Source organism: Panthera leo, chromosome A1 (assembly GCF_018350215.1).
Source record: "Panthera leo isolate Ple1 chromosome A1, P.leo_Ple1_pat1.1, whole genome shotgun sequence".
In the NCBI taxonomy this organism is placed as follows: domain Eukaryota; kingdom Metazoa; phylum Chordata; class Mammalia; order Carnivora; family Felidae; genus Panthera; species Panthera leo.
The window spans coordinates 81251875-81266084 of record NC_056679.1 but is presented as its reverse complement, the minus strand read 5'-3'; the positions used below and the strand labels follow the sequence as shown (position 1 = coordinate 81266084).

General features: G+C 57.9%; 1 protein-coding gene across 9 annotated transcripts in view; it reads right to left on the bottom strand.

Annotated features, from left to right (window-relative positions):
• ATP11A (ATPase phospholipid transporting 11A) overlaps nucleotides 1-9006 on the bottom strand; it is a 123502-nt gene extending 114496 nt beyond the window's left edge. For all 9 annotated transcript variants that reach the window (XR_006200322.1, XM_042930452.1, XM_042930463.1 and 6 more), the window contains exon 1: nucleotides 8918-9006. Coding sequence is in view for 8 of the 9 variants with exons in the window: in XM_042930452.1 (XP_042786386.1) it covers nucleotides 8918-8956 (39 nt within the window). In the remaining variant the exon portion in view is untranslated. The remainder of the gene's footprint in view (nucleotides 1-8917) is intronic.
• Between the last annotated feature and the right edge of the window lie 5204 nt (nucleotides 9007-14210).

Sequence of the window (14210 nt, the reverse complement as noted above, 5' to 3'; positions counted from 1 at the left end):
GCTGAGACAGACACGTACCTGTCTCACTCTGTCTTCAGTGATAACATGGAGCCTGCCTGGGATCCGGTCTCCCTCTCTCTGCCTTGCCCCAGCTTGCACTTGCTCTCTCCCTCTCTCAAAGTAAGTAAAGAAAAAAAAGAAAACACAGTGAACAGAGTGTCATCTCTGGATGAAAACAATTCCTCCTGTACCACATTCTTAGCATCTATTTCCCTGATAATCCATGTCAGCAGGACGACCATTCCAGAAACTGGCCGGCTGCTAACCTCACCCAGTAAGACACGGGAAAAGACACGGGGGGCAGAAGAGGTGAGCTGAAAAATCAAAGTAAATGGCGCAAAATCGACACACAGCACCAGGCTCTAGGGCTGCGGGGCTGCAGGCCGCAGGGCTTCCAAGAAGAGCCTGGTGTGTGTGTCGATTCTGCGCCACTTACTTTGATTTTGCAGCCTACTCTCTCCTTGCACGCTCAAGCTGACATGGGAGGGGGAGCGAGCCCCCAGGTGAATGTGCCAGCGAGGAGCAGCCTGGAAGGGTGCGGGCTCCCCTCATGGGTCTGGGCCACACGCCACGTCTACATGAAGAATTCGGGACTCTCGGGGCAAAGGGGAAGCATGTTCCGGCACCTTCTCGGGCACGCACGGCTCCCTATCACAGAGCCATATCTACAGCCTCTCACGGATCTCCATCCTCCGAAGACGGCTCAGGTCCTGAGACACGACGGGTTCCACAAGCAGGTACCACTGGAGGAAGGAAGAGGTACCTTCAACCCGAGCCCAACATGGTACCCGCACAGTCTACGTCGGCGATGAGACCTGCCGGGGCTGCTCCGTCTCTCCGGGGCCATAACGACGTGGGAAAGTTACTCACGGGGCAAAATGAATTGCTGGCCACGTGCTTTACACCAGATTCTACCCCTGGCCCTTGGTTCCCTGGCTCCGGAATCCTCCCGGCGTGACAGCATCAGGCACACATGGGGGGTCTTCTCCAGGAGGGCAGACGACCCCGAGCTCCTCACCTCTGAACCAAACTAAGCAGAGCCTGACTGTCACATGCCAACCATCACCTGCCATCCCAGGACTAACTACGCATACGCTAACTCATGAGGATGGATACCTGCTCACGCACATCAACAAAATGTCATATCTGTGTGTTTCCTGGACATGAAAGTGCAGGCCCCAGGGTAACAATGAGAAGAAGGACCAGGGGTCCAAGCAGATCATAGTCACAAACCAGCTTCTCCAGACGGCACACCTCAGAGTGCCAAGACCACTCTCATTCTTGGGTACACCCTGGTTCATGAACTTCTGTCCCCACGTCCTCCTGCAAAGCGCCCGCCGTCCTCCCGAGTCTGATCTGGGAGGCGGGAAACTGGGTCCAGGCAGGGGCACCTGGGGGCAAACTCACCAATAAGGCAAAAGAGGTCCAGGGTTTCAGTGAAGTGACTCCTGCAGTGAGCTGTGAGTGGACTGGCCTGCTTCTCAAGGTCATTCTAGGACGCGGCAGGGCGCGCTGACGGCACAGGACCACCCCTCACGGGATGCAGACCGCAGTGGCCAAGATCACTTCTTGTGCGGAATAGACGGGGTGCCTGTCACGGAGACGCTGCGAGGGCTCCCTGTTTCCCATGCAAGACATCCCAGGCTCCTTCAGAGAGGGGGCCGTCCCTTCGTTCTCTGTCGCTCTCTCTCTGTCTCTGTCCCTGTGTCTCTCTCCCTCCCTCTCTCTCAGCAGCCCCCCTCCTTACTCTCTTCTAGGGCATGGGAGCGAGGGGATGAGCAGACTGGGGGCAGAGACACCACCTGTGTGGAATGCATAATTTGCTGGTCTTTGGCCAAAGTCTTCCTCGTAGGTAACAAACCTTCTCTTGAAATTCCCATCTTATTTTCTAAACCAGGGAAATGATCTTATCTTCACCAACTGTCTCACCAACTGTCTGAGCGGGAAAAATTTACCCACCGCTTCTGACAAGAACCCAGTTCATATTCACACAAAATGAGTATCTCCCCCACCTAGAGTGGCTGGGGACACGTTTCAAGAGCTGTTTGCAGAGGCAAGTACAGGTGCGGCTGCCCACAGAGCTCCCGTTCGGGTCTGGCCTCAGCCCGACAAAGGAGAGGCTGGGGAAAGGACAGAAATCCCCTGCGGACACTCAGCCTGGCTCTCAGGCCCCTGCGGCTCCTGCAGGTGCAGACAGGCACCCTCACCTCCCCGGGTGGGCCACCAGCTTCCCACCTGTGTCCTCGGACAAGGGCTCCAACCCTGACCAAGGCAGGTGCTCCTTTGAGAATCTAACAAATTTTGGGAAACCCAGTTACTTGCCCAGAAAATGAAAAGCATTTGTGCCAGAAGTTCTGTGCCCTGTGTCAGGGGTCGTCTCCTGCCGGGGAGCAGGTAAGAGCTTGGGCTCCACACGCCTCCAGGAGAGGGCCCCGTGGTCCAGCCAGAACGCTGGTCCCAGGGACCCAGTTACCCAAGGAGTCGCCACGATCCACAGGAAGCGCTAAACCAAGACCGGGGAAATGTGTCCCATGGAAGCCACCAAGCCAGGCAGGCCACCCGGTGGGGCGCGGGGACCCTGGGCTGTGGCCCTGAGGACCCAACCCGCGCCAGTGTAGTGCTCACCGCGCAAGGGGGTGGGACAGCTGCCTGCCGCCCCCACAGCTTAATGACCACTGTGAAATGTACCAAGAGAAAATCCAAAAGTTTGAAGTCACATTAAACATGTTTTAAGAGACTCTCATGAATCATGAATCACTCCTGATCCTTGGAAACACCCGTGAGTTTCCTTCAGAAGCGCCCACCCACATACGTATCAGCAATACTGAAAGGGGGAGGTGGAAATCACTTGTTCGGCAGATGTTTCCGCAGGAATGACCCTGCACCAGGAACTGTTCAGGAGCATGGCAGGGCAGCTGGGATGCGGAAAGAAAGAGATGTGGGACCCACGGACATGGAGAAGGTATTTGGGGGCTCCTCCCAGGCAGGGGTGAGGATGAAGGAGGGAGGGCACAAGCATGGGGTCCTGGGGACCTGAGAAGGGCCGGGCAGGGGTGCGGATGGAGGGGGGAGGGTGCCAGCACAGGGCCCGGGGGCCCGAGAAGGGCCAGGCAGGAGTGCAGGTGGAGGGGGGAGGGCGCTAGCACGGGGTCTGGGGGCCCGAGAAGGGCTGGGCAGGGTGTGGATGAAGGAGGGAGGGCGCCAGCACAGAGCCCAGGGGACCTGAGAAGGGCCGGGCAGGGGTGTGGATGGAGGGGGGAGGGCGCCAGCACGGGGTCCTGGGAACCTGAGAACGGCCGGGCAGGGGTATGGATGGAGGGGGGAGGGTGCCAGCACAGGGTCCGGGGGCCCGAGAAGGGCCGGGCAGGGGTGTGGATGGAGGCGGGAGGGCGCCAGCACGGGGTCCGGGGGACCCGAGAAGGGCTGGGCAGGGGTGCAGATGGAGGGGGGAGGGCGCCAGCACGGGGTCCGGGGGACCCAAGAAGGGCCAGGCAGGGGTGAGGATGGAGGGGTGAGGGTGCCAGCACGGGGTCCTGGGAACCCGAGAAGGGCCGGGCAGGGGTACGGATGGAGGGGGGAGGGTGCCAGCACAGGGCCCGGGGGCCCAAGAAGGGCCGGGCAGGGGTGCGGATGGAGGCGGGAGGGCGCCAGCACAGGGCCCGGGGGACCCAAGAAGGGCTGGGCAGGGGTGCAGATGGAGGGGGGAGGGCGCCAGCACGGGGTCCTGGGGACCCAAGAAGGGCCATGCAGGGGTGAGGATGGAGGGGTGAGGGTGCCAGCACAGGGTCCGGGGCAGGCAGGAAAGCTGAGGGGCTGCTACGGGGCTGCAGTGCAGCCTGTCTGCCTGGCATACGGCTCACTCCCCCAGGTCCACCCCAACATTTATGCCTGTGTTTTGCTCTCTGTCTGCCTCCCCCTATCTGAAGGTAAGTGCCCCAGGGACAGAGCTTGGATGTGCAAGGCTCAGAGAGAAGTCAGCATGCCCTCAGTGTGAGCTGGGGGGACCCGAAGGACACCAAGGGCCTCGCAGGTGGACCTGAGGCCACCAGGGTGATGGTGGTGACCCCTCTGGAGTGTGAGGGGACTGCAGGGGGACAGCAGGAGACAGCAGCACAATAGCAGAAGTTCAGCTGTGAAGGAGATGGAAGAGGTCGAGAACGGGAGGGGCGTGTGGGGTCGGGAAAGTCCGCAAAGAAGGGGCGATCTGAAGGGTTGGCCACTGCCACAGAGACGACCGAGGGACACAGATGATCCAGGAGAAAGAGAGAGACGTGGGGCCCCACACCAGAAGGAGGCGAGAGCAGACAGGGCAAGGCTGGTGGGCTGCCTGGGAGAGGGGGTGTCCTGTCTGGTGACTGCCTTCCCTCCACGAAGCCCAGGGCAAAGTCTCCATGCTCCATGTAAAGGGGAGGGTCTGGAGGTCTGCGAACACTGGCAGGGGTGTGTGTGTTGGGGGGGGGGGGATCTATTCCTAGCAGGGCACGTGAAAGCTCCGTGCAGGGAGGCACCCTCATCACCTCCGTCTCAAGAGAGAAACCGGGGAAGTTGGCCGGCGTGCCCACGGCTCACAAGGCAGAGGCGGGGTATGAGCTGTGGCCTCCGTGATCTACTATTCTGTTTCTCTCAGGTACCAGCATCCCAGTGAAAGCAAAAACAGTCCTAGTTTAGTCCTGAACTGCTAGCCCTGTAAAAATCGCCTTCCATTGATTTTCTCTGCAAATAAATAGCATTTCTGCCTCCATTTAACTGGGTTAGAAAAGCATTTATAAGTCTGGGACTTAGGGATCCAACCATGTCTCATCAACCGTTTCTGCTGGAACATCTGGTCCAAGCACAGGGAACAATTTGCGTTTAGGTTTGTAAACACAGGACTTCCTGTGCAGTTAAGCGGTGAAGTCTGTTTATCAGTGGTTTGAATACAGTTCTAACCAACTGTAAACGGAGACGGCGTCCTCATCCCTTAGAAACTTAACGGACTGTAGCAAAACCCATCATACACGCTCCTTTTCCCCAGTGTTATGAAACTGACCCTGTGGCACAGAATAAAAGCGTCTCAGGATCACTTGCTCTCAACATGCAGAAGTTAAACAGGGTTTGAGAGAAAATGCAGAAACTTTAACTGAAAGCTAGAACATAAAGGTTAAGTTACAGACTAGGCAGATTACTTTAAAATGTGCGGCTGAGAAGCAGCACCGCTGAGGTCAGGATCAGGGCTGGGCAAGCTTGTGTGAACACCTCAGCAGGTGAGGCCGAGGCCGGGCAGCCCTGGTCCACAGGAGACAGGTGGAGTGACCGTGGCCGTGGCCGAGGGGGGATTCACCTCTGTCAAATACCTGCAGACCCCACAGGGCCATCTAACGCTGGATCAGGAGAGGCAACTCCCAAATCCCCCGGCATTTTAAGTGTTTAACAGAGACTGGAGTCACCAAGTCAAAAGAATGCCGTTTTAGGACAGGCCGCCTCTCAGGTGAACACTGACCGTGTGTCACAGATGGCTTGCTGATAAAAAGGAACAAAAGTAGACACATGCACACACATAAAACAGTTGGACCTTTAGATGGTTTAATGCACTTGAACACAGTCATGCTTAAAGTTCTCCCAGGGACCAAAAATATTTACTTTTTCCTTATAAAGTCCTGGTGTAACAAATTGTTCCAGAAACATGATCTACTGCCAGCAAGGAAAACCTTCACCTTTTTCAGAAGTTTAGTCTCTTAAAATGTTCGAAATATCCTAGAGAGCAAACAGTGTAAGACACAAGTAGAGACCGTGGCAGGTGGCAGAAAAGAACTCGCGAATGCCCCGGCTGAGGGTGGCAGACACATCACACAGACATAACAAAATTAGGCTCCTGACCTCCAGAGTGTTAAAGTCGGGTCTTCTAAATGTGCAGCATGGAAAGCAAGGGACGTGGTGTCATGGCTGTGAGCGCATCCTGGCCTGGGATGCTCCCCCATGAACCAACTTCATGGCCAGATGTGGACCGTGGACTCTGCATATGGCCTGCGGTATCTTGGGGCACCAGTGACCTCCCGTGCAGCCCGGGCCCCACTGACGGCGCTGACTGGAGTCAACCAACAGAGGGCTTCTCCCTCCCTCCATGCCAACCCGGCCTGCTGGGACCCAACTGTGTTAACAGCCGGTGGTGATAAATGTCCTGAGCATTTCCTGAGAGCCAGGCACTGCTCTCAGCTCCTGCCCTGTATCACCTCACACACACAGTCCTGACGACAGCCCCCTGAATGGGAGCCAGGACGGTTCTCAGATGAGAGAACCTCTCCCCAAGGTTATAGCGCTCATGCAGCAGGCCAGCCAGGTTCACATTCAAGCAGGTGCCCATGGAAGCTGCGGTGACCCGCCAGGCTACGCTGGTTCCCCCAGAACTGAAACCCTGGCCTGAACCAGGGCTTCCCAGCTCGTGTGTCTAAAGAGGAAATGACACTAGTTTTCCATCCACTTTTTAAATTAAAAAAAAATTTTTTTTAAGTAGGCCAAACTACCTCATGACACACACATCATGGTACATAAACACTGTGCTATTTGTAAACACAAATAATCTGTGCACAACTTACATCCATCCACACAACCGGTCGTTCGTGCTCTGGAGTGTCCGTGGCCTGACCCAGGACAGACTTCTCCCAGTCATTTGCCTGTTCTCTCTCTCCCCCTGGAATTTGCCAGAATAAAGTATCGGTAGCAACGTTTTCCAAGAGGTTACCTTTTGGCAACCCTCACACCTCAGAAGGGGCTTAAAAGTTTTCTCTGTCCTAGAAACTCTGACCATGTGGACACTGGAAGAGAACAGGGCATATACAGGCTTTTGTTCATTCTTATAAAATAAGTCACATAAGGAAACCACAGGGACGTAAGCGTTCAATCCCAGGCCCCTCTTCCTCTAGCAAAAGGAAATATAATTTGGTCCTACATATTAAAGATAACCAAGAAAACAGATCGTGTTTCTGGAAAAACTCAAACTAGTTTAATAGCATCAAAATGACTTTAATATCATAGAAATGAATAGTCTTATATGCGAATATGGTTAAATAGTCAAATGATCAGACTGGAAGAAAAAAAAAAAAAGACGTGGAATTGAGAAACACAAATAACAGTGGCCCCTAACTTGCGTTCCAGGAACGTCACCAGATAACGCACAGGCTGGGAAAGTTCACTAAGGAAGATGCCACTTAGGTTTGAGGGAAGATGTCATTTCACAAACCTAAGAACACAGCAAAAGGGAATTTTAATATGCAAACTACATGAAAATGTATAGAAGATGATACCAGCTGAAACAGCTGAGGGCCTGGAGGAAAGGACAGAGCAAACGCTGGACATGTGTCCACCCCATTCCCAGGAGAAGGGTCAGGAACTGAGAGGTCAGATCCACCCTTGGGGGCCTCCAGCCTCAGGGTCAGAGGAGAGACACCCACACCTCCGGCAACTCTCCTGCGGGCAGCCCGTTCCCCACACAGCGAAACCCTCCTTTTTGTTACTTTGATCACAAAATGTGAAGAGTTGGAAGGGAATGAAAATTAACTGAAAAGCTGTAAGCACTTTTTAGGCAAATACTAGTTCCACCCTTTTCTCCTTTTCCCTTTGAGCAAACAAAGGCCGGAAAAGGCCTTGTGAACGGGACCGCACCTCCTGGACACAGGAGTAACACAGAACATCCTTGCCCGGCGACGCATTTCTCTGACAAACCTTGTCACCTGCAGTCGCTGTGCTGAGGTTTCCAGAACTTACCCCAGTGGAGAAACAAAGGTGTCACCTGATATTTACCACTCACATCAGAACAGGGACTTTGGGGGAAATTATATGAGCTCCAGATCCCAAGTCTGGCCCCGCCCTTCCCAGAGTCTGGGTGACTCTCACTCAACCCGCTCAACCGTAAGGCCCTGAGACCTGCCCCAGGGAACAAGTGCCTGAGGAAGGTGGCCGGGAGTTCCCTGGACTCTGGAGCCTCCCGGTTAGTGAACAACTCGGGGTTAGTGACCTGGCGATCCCAGAGATGAAAAGAGACAACTGATCTCTGCCAGAGTGTCCTTCTCAAAGGCAGCTCATAAAGATGAAAAGTCTGCCCGAGGTAATTCCTATAGCGAAGTACCCATAATAATGCCCTCAATCCTCAGGGAGAGCGACTCCTCAGACCTGTGCCCCAGCGCGGACGTCAGCCACTGGGGAACAAGGAGCCTTTTGTGGAGACAGTGGCAGGAAACACCACCCTCCGGACAGTTTTCCTTCTCTTGTGCACACACACCCCCTTCATACCGGTGCCAGGGACTACAGCCGCACGCGGTGTCCCCTCGCTCTGATGTAAAACAGAACCTGCTCTCCCCTCCGAGCCTCCCCTGACCCCAACACCCGGTCACCAGCGAGTGTGGACTCCAGAGGAAGCCCACAACACCCGGGCGCCGATCTGATTGGTTACTTTCCGGGGGGAGGGGGATAAGATGCCAAACTTCACTTCTGGATTCCCCCGGTGGTGTTACAAACACGAACCAAAGTCCCTGCCTTTCTGGAGTGTGACTCTCCCATCTCTGAGTCCCCGTGCGGGCGCGACAGGCAGAGCCGAACGGGAGTCCCTTCCCAGCCCCGGGCCGCGCGCAAACCTACCAAGGTCTCCCCGGGGCAGCCCCGTCCCCTCCGGACTCCAGGGAGCGCGCGGCGGCGGGGCGGAGCAGGTGCACGCCCGGGCCGGGCCGTCGCAAGCCCGAGGTGCACCCTCGGCAAGCCGCGCCCGGCTGCAGCGGGGTACCCAGGGCCCGTCCCACCCACCCCCGCACCCCCGCCGGGTCCCCGAGGCTCGCACCCCCCGAACCCCACGGGGTCTTCAGGGCCCGTCCCACCCTCCGGCCGCGGCGGGGTCCCCAGACCCCGCACCCCCGACACCCCCCGCACCCCCGCGGCGGGCGGCACTCACGTATCTGTGCACCAGCGTCCGCACCAGGCTGCAGTCCATGGCTCCTCCGGCCGCGCCCGCCGCGCTCAGCGCCCCCGCGCCCGGCTCGGCGCGCCCATGGGCCCGGGCCCGAGTGCGGCCGCGCGCCCCCGACCCGGTCACGGCCTGGGCGCGCCGGGCGGAGCGGGAGGCGGCCGCGGCCCCTCCGCGCTCATGCCCGGCCCGGCCCGGGGTGGCGGCTCGGGGCCCGGGGTGGCGGCTCGGGGCCCTGGGTGCCGGCGGGGGGCTGCGGGCCGGGAGCGAGGAGGCGCGGGCCGGGAGCGAGGAGGCGCGGACCGTGTGCTCCTCTCCGGCGCCCGCCGCTCCTCTGCTCCGCTCGGCGCCGCTCGGCTCCTCCTCTCCCCGCTCGGCGCCGCTCGGCGCCCCGGCTCCTCCCCTCCCTCCCCTGCCCCCCGCCCGCCGCCCCTCTCGGCCCTGCCTCCGGCCGCCCGGCCCCGGCGAGCGCGTCACGAGAGCGAGTGAGCATGCGCCCCGCGGCCCCCGCCCCGCGCCCCCACCCCCGCGCGCGCGCGCGCGGCCGTGGCCCGCCCTCCGCGTGCCCGTGCCCGGCCCGCCCCCAGGGCGCGGGCTTCCCGAGGGCCCCGGAGCGGAGGCCGGAGGGGGGAGGCCGGAGGCGGGAGGCCGGCGGGCGGGGACGACTCCCTGTTGCTTCCGCCTCCCGGGGCCCGCCCTGCGGCCGGGCCGCGGGGACCGTGCCCCTTGGGGAGCCTCGGACCCGCGGCCCGGCTCCCCCCCCCACCCCGTACCCCCCCCCCCTTCCCGCATGCTCCCAAACTTCTGTCTCCCTCCGGAAGGCCCGATGGCGGCGCGGGACCCACCAGCCGGGCCTGCGTCGCGCCCTGGTGCTGGGCCCGTCGCCACGCGTGGCCGCTCCTGGTTTGCAGGTGCCACACGGGGCCGAGTCGTGCCTCAGGTGGCTGCCCAGCTTCGCTCAGCTTTTGTGCGCTGGGGTGAAGGTGAGCATCGGGCCTGCCTCGTGGGATCCCTCCCCTCTGAAACTCCTTCCCTCCGTAGCCCTTGCCTCCTGGCCTTAGGTCTCCAGAGTCGTGACAGTGGAAACCCTGACCGTCTGGCGGGGGCGGGGGCGGGGGCGGGGGCGAGGGGCTGGAATCCTTGAGCCTGTTACACCAGCTGCCAGCCCCACGGTGACGCCTCTCCTGGTTTGGCTGGTCCGGCCCCTGCCCCGCCCCCCCCACCAGTCCCCTCCAGGAGGCAGGACACCAGGAGGGCAAGCCTGACCCCAGGGAAGGCAACCCGGCCTCCAGGTCCCCCTGCAGTGCCCCCGGTGCCTGCTCTCTCTGAACCAGACAGAACTGCCCCCTGGAACCAACACCAGAGAACGTTTGTTTTCCCCTCTCCAGCTCCATAGTCAGCCTGGCTTTAACTGATATCCCTCACTCTGTCTTCTCTTCCTGCTGCCCCTCGGTCACCACTCAGGAAATCTGAGGGGCAGCGGCTGTAGGGGCAGCACCCCTGCCCTGGGAGGTGTGCAGGGGTGTGAACGTCCTCCCGGCTGGTGGTGGAAGAGAAGCCTGGTTGTGCACCTGCTGGCCCAGGTGCAGATGGGTAGAAATGAGAACAGCTTCATGGTGATAGTGACTAAACTACCCCGGATTCTGAACTACTTTCCTGCAGAAAAACACTCCAGGTTTTGGTCAACTAACACGTCGATTCTCCACATTGCAGACAAATCTACTCTGTCCTTCTGTCCTGCCCTGTGCCCAGGAGGCCAGTGGCTGTGCTCACTGGACCTTCACCAACAGGACAGACTGCTTCGGGTTGAAATCGGCTGAGAGCCTGGGTGTGCCCTCCTCCCCTCCCGCCTGGCCTCTACCAGGACCGTGTCTGTGTCCCTCTGTGAGGACAGGGCTTGTAGGCCTTCCCGTTCAGTTGTGACAACTGGTGTCAGGCTCCAAGAACGACTCCCTGCCTCTTTAGGTTGTGGTGCTGTCCCTGGACAGCAGCACCCCTGGCTGGGTCACAGAACCGTGACGGTGCCGCGGCAAATGTCTCTCCCTCACACCGTCTCCTAAGTCTCTCAAGCCCCCTGCTTCCTGACAGGACCTTGATGGCTGTGCCAGATTTTGACTAGCCTTCTGCCCTGCAAACAGTGACATTTGGATGGAGGGTGTGCGGGCACAAGCAGACGTCTTGCAGGGCTGCTGGCAAAGGCTGCCCGTCTCTCAGGAGTGTCTGTTTTAGTCAACGGTGCAGACGCATGCCCTCTGTCCTGGCTGGTGGAAACCCATCCTGCTCCAGGGCCCCGTCCCTGCATGCCGAGGGGCAAACCCCGGGTCCTATCAGCCATTCCTCGCAGTGACTGCTTTATAACAAGTCAAAGCCAATGAGTCCTGCTATGGGGGAAATGGCTGCTCACTCTTAAAAAGGCACATAAAGAGGAAGCCCTCCTCACATCTGGCTGGGTCCCGTGTCTGGGACAGGGCCCCCCTCATGTCTGGCCAGGTCCCACGTCCAGGACAGGAGGTCGCTTGAGGAACTTTGTCACCATGGGGATGACAGCACGGGAAGATGGGAGGAAGCATGGGTCCCCGATGACACCATTGGGCCATTAACCAATCCTGCTGCAGCTGTGAGCATCTTAATTTAAAACCTATGGAAACAGATCAGTTAGAACTCTATAAAAGGAACAGAAAATCCAAGTCCCCTGTGAACGAGTTACCTCTGTACGACAAATCTCTACAAACTTGGGGGCTTTGACAATAAGTGTTTATTTCTCAGGACCCCGTGGTTTGGTGGGATGGCTCCTTGGTGCTGACAGGGACTGTTCGTGCACCTGAATTCTCTGGGGGACTCCACTGGGCCTGGAAGGTTCTGGAAGGTTCAGGGGCTTCGGTCATGTCCAGTGTCTCAGCCTGGGGGATGAAAAGCTGGGAGCGGACTGACCTTTGTTGCTCCACACGGTTTCTCATCAGTCTAGCCTCTGCTTCCTTACGCGGCAGCTGGAAACCGAGAGGGCCAAAGTAGACGTTATACAGCCCCTGAAAGCTGGGACACTGCGTCTGCCACATTCTCTCAGGGAAAGTAGGTTCCAAAGCTGGCCCAGATCCAAGGAGAGGAGTAGACTAGATTTCACATCTTGGTTGGAGGAGGGCCTGGCAGCATGAGAGGAGAGAACTGTGTGTGGTCATCTTGGAAATTGTCTGCACAGACCGACTTAAAGAGTCGTGGGAAGTGTTGCCAGGATCACAGCCAGTCCCTAGCGAAATGGCGGCGGGAATATGTGTCTCTCCGTTCCCACTGGGGAGAGAGAATCTTGGACTCTGACTGGGTCGGCTAAGTGCACATCCCTGGGTGGTAGAATGCCGGTAGATGGTCGGCATAGGCCTGGATTTAGTGCAGATCCTTGACTGCTGACTGGCAAGCATCCAAGGAGAATGGAGGGATCTTACTCATCGTCAGGTCATGGGGACCCCCGCTGCCAACCCCCACAGCATGGCTGCCTCACCACGGCAAGTGCTGTCTGGTGAGAGCGGGGACAAAGCAGGAGGCAAACTCCAGAACTGAAGTCAAACTGCAGGTTCGCCTCTGGATGCTCACCCACACCTGTGCACAGACTCGTGAACACCTGCTGTCCGTCCCTCCCCTCCACCTTGGAGATGCCTCCTATGGTAACCAGGGGTCTTGGGTTCATTGACTTCTAAGTGAAAAAAACTTTGGGGAAATAAGAATGGGGGGGGTGAAAAAGTGGAACCTTCCAGGAAAGATGGTTCAGAACTGTTACCTTTCTCTCCAATGACAAAGCTGAAGCCCAAAGTGACTACTGAAGACACGGGACAGGGAAGTATGAGCTATTGATGTGTTCTGTTTTTGTGTGAGGAAGGACAGGCACCCTGCGCTGGGGGGTTCGGCCTCCTCGGTGAGCAGCCTTGCCCCTCCAAGCTGCTGGAGCATTCTGTACCCCTCTCTCAGGCCACTGTCCCTGCAGGGCCAGATAGTGTGGGCTCTGTCTTCCCACAGATTTGTCCTGGGATTCCCCAGTGGCAAAAAGCCACAGGCTTCCTCTGGCTTCCCTCATCCCTTTTGTCTGGAATCTTCTGCGGCAACCCCACTTCGTCCCACAAACCTGCTCCTCCTTTGTAGTCACACCCTCATCCCCTATACCTTCCTCAGCTCCCTCTGTTATTAGTTTCTCTACTAGTACTTTTAAAGGCACCAACTCAGCATAACTTAGTTATTTGTCGAAAAGCCCTGGTTGCCAATTAAAATCACCCAGGGATATATACATATTTTTAACAGAGATTCCTTGGGACCCCTCCCTCCCCCCAGTCCCGGCTCTTGGATTCTATCGGTCTGGAATGGGGTCCCAGCATCAGTGTTTTTTAAAAGCTCCGAGACCCGGCAAGTTTGAGATCCGCTGGTCTGAACGTCTGTCTGCCTGCGATGCCCTCTATTACGGGTCCTGTTGATCTCCCCAGGGCATAGCACGGTCCCTTGTACATGATAGGTGCTCAGTAAAAGTGAAAAAGTGAATGTCCCTACACTGCTATTTCAGCCACGAGCACTCATGGAGCAGGATAAAGGGAGGGTACGAGGTTCCAGCACAGGTAGAGAAAACACCTGTGCGCTTAGACCAGGCAGTATGTGAGGGGGTGTTGTGGAGAGTGAGGTCCTGGGTTCAACTGTGACTGAGGTCACCTCACTCCGCCACACTCGCCATCCCCTTCTCCAGGAATGTGGTGATGACACAGGGTCCGGTGTCCCCACACCTGGGAGGAGCCAGTGAGGAAGTGACTCCTGAGAGTCGGTCAGTACACAGGTATCCAAAATGGAATAAGTTACCTTCATTATCATTCTTAATCCAGAATATGTGACTTTGCGATTTGCCAATCGCAAAGAATTATCAAGATTTCATCTTCTGGGCAACGCTGGTGTGAGCTCTGCCGTGAAAACCATCACCGAGTCCTGGGACTCCTGTGCTCACCAGGTCTGGCTGCGGGGTCCCCATGCTCGCCCATCCTCAGACACCACCCGCTCTCTGACTCCTGTCCTTGACAGGTTTGTCTCCACTGTCGCTCTGTGCCTTTTTCTTCTTAGGCTTTCTTCTTTCAGGTGTGCAGACACGGCTGGGGAGTGAGCCCTAGACGCTTTGCTCGGGGTCTCCAGGCCCTGCCCCTCCGCCGTGCTCAGTGCACCACCACGGAGACCCCGCTTCAACGCCTGCTGGGACTGCCATGCCAGGGGGTCGCCTGTCCCAAAGTGAGCCTGATCTCAGTACGTTTGCTTCTTAGTTCCC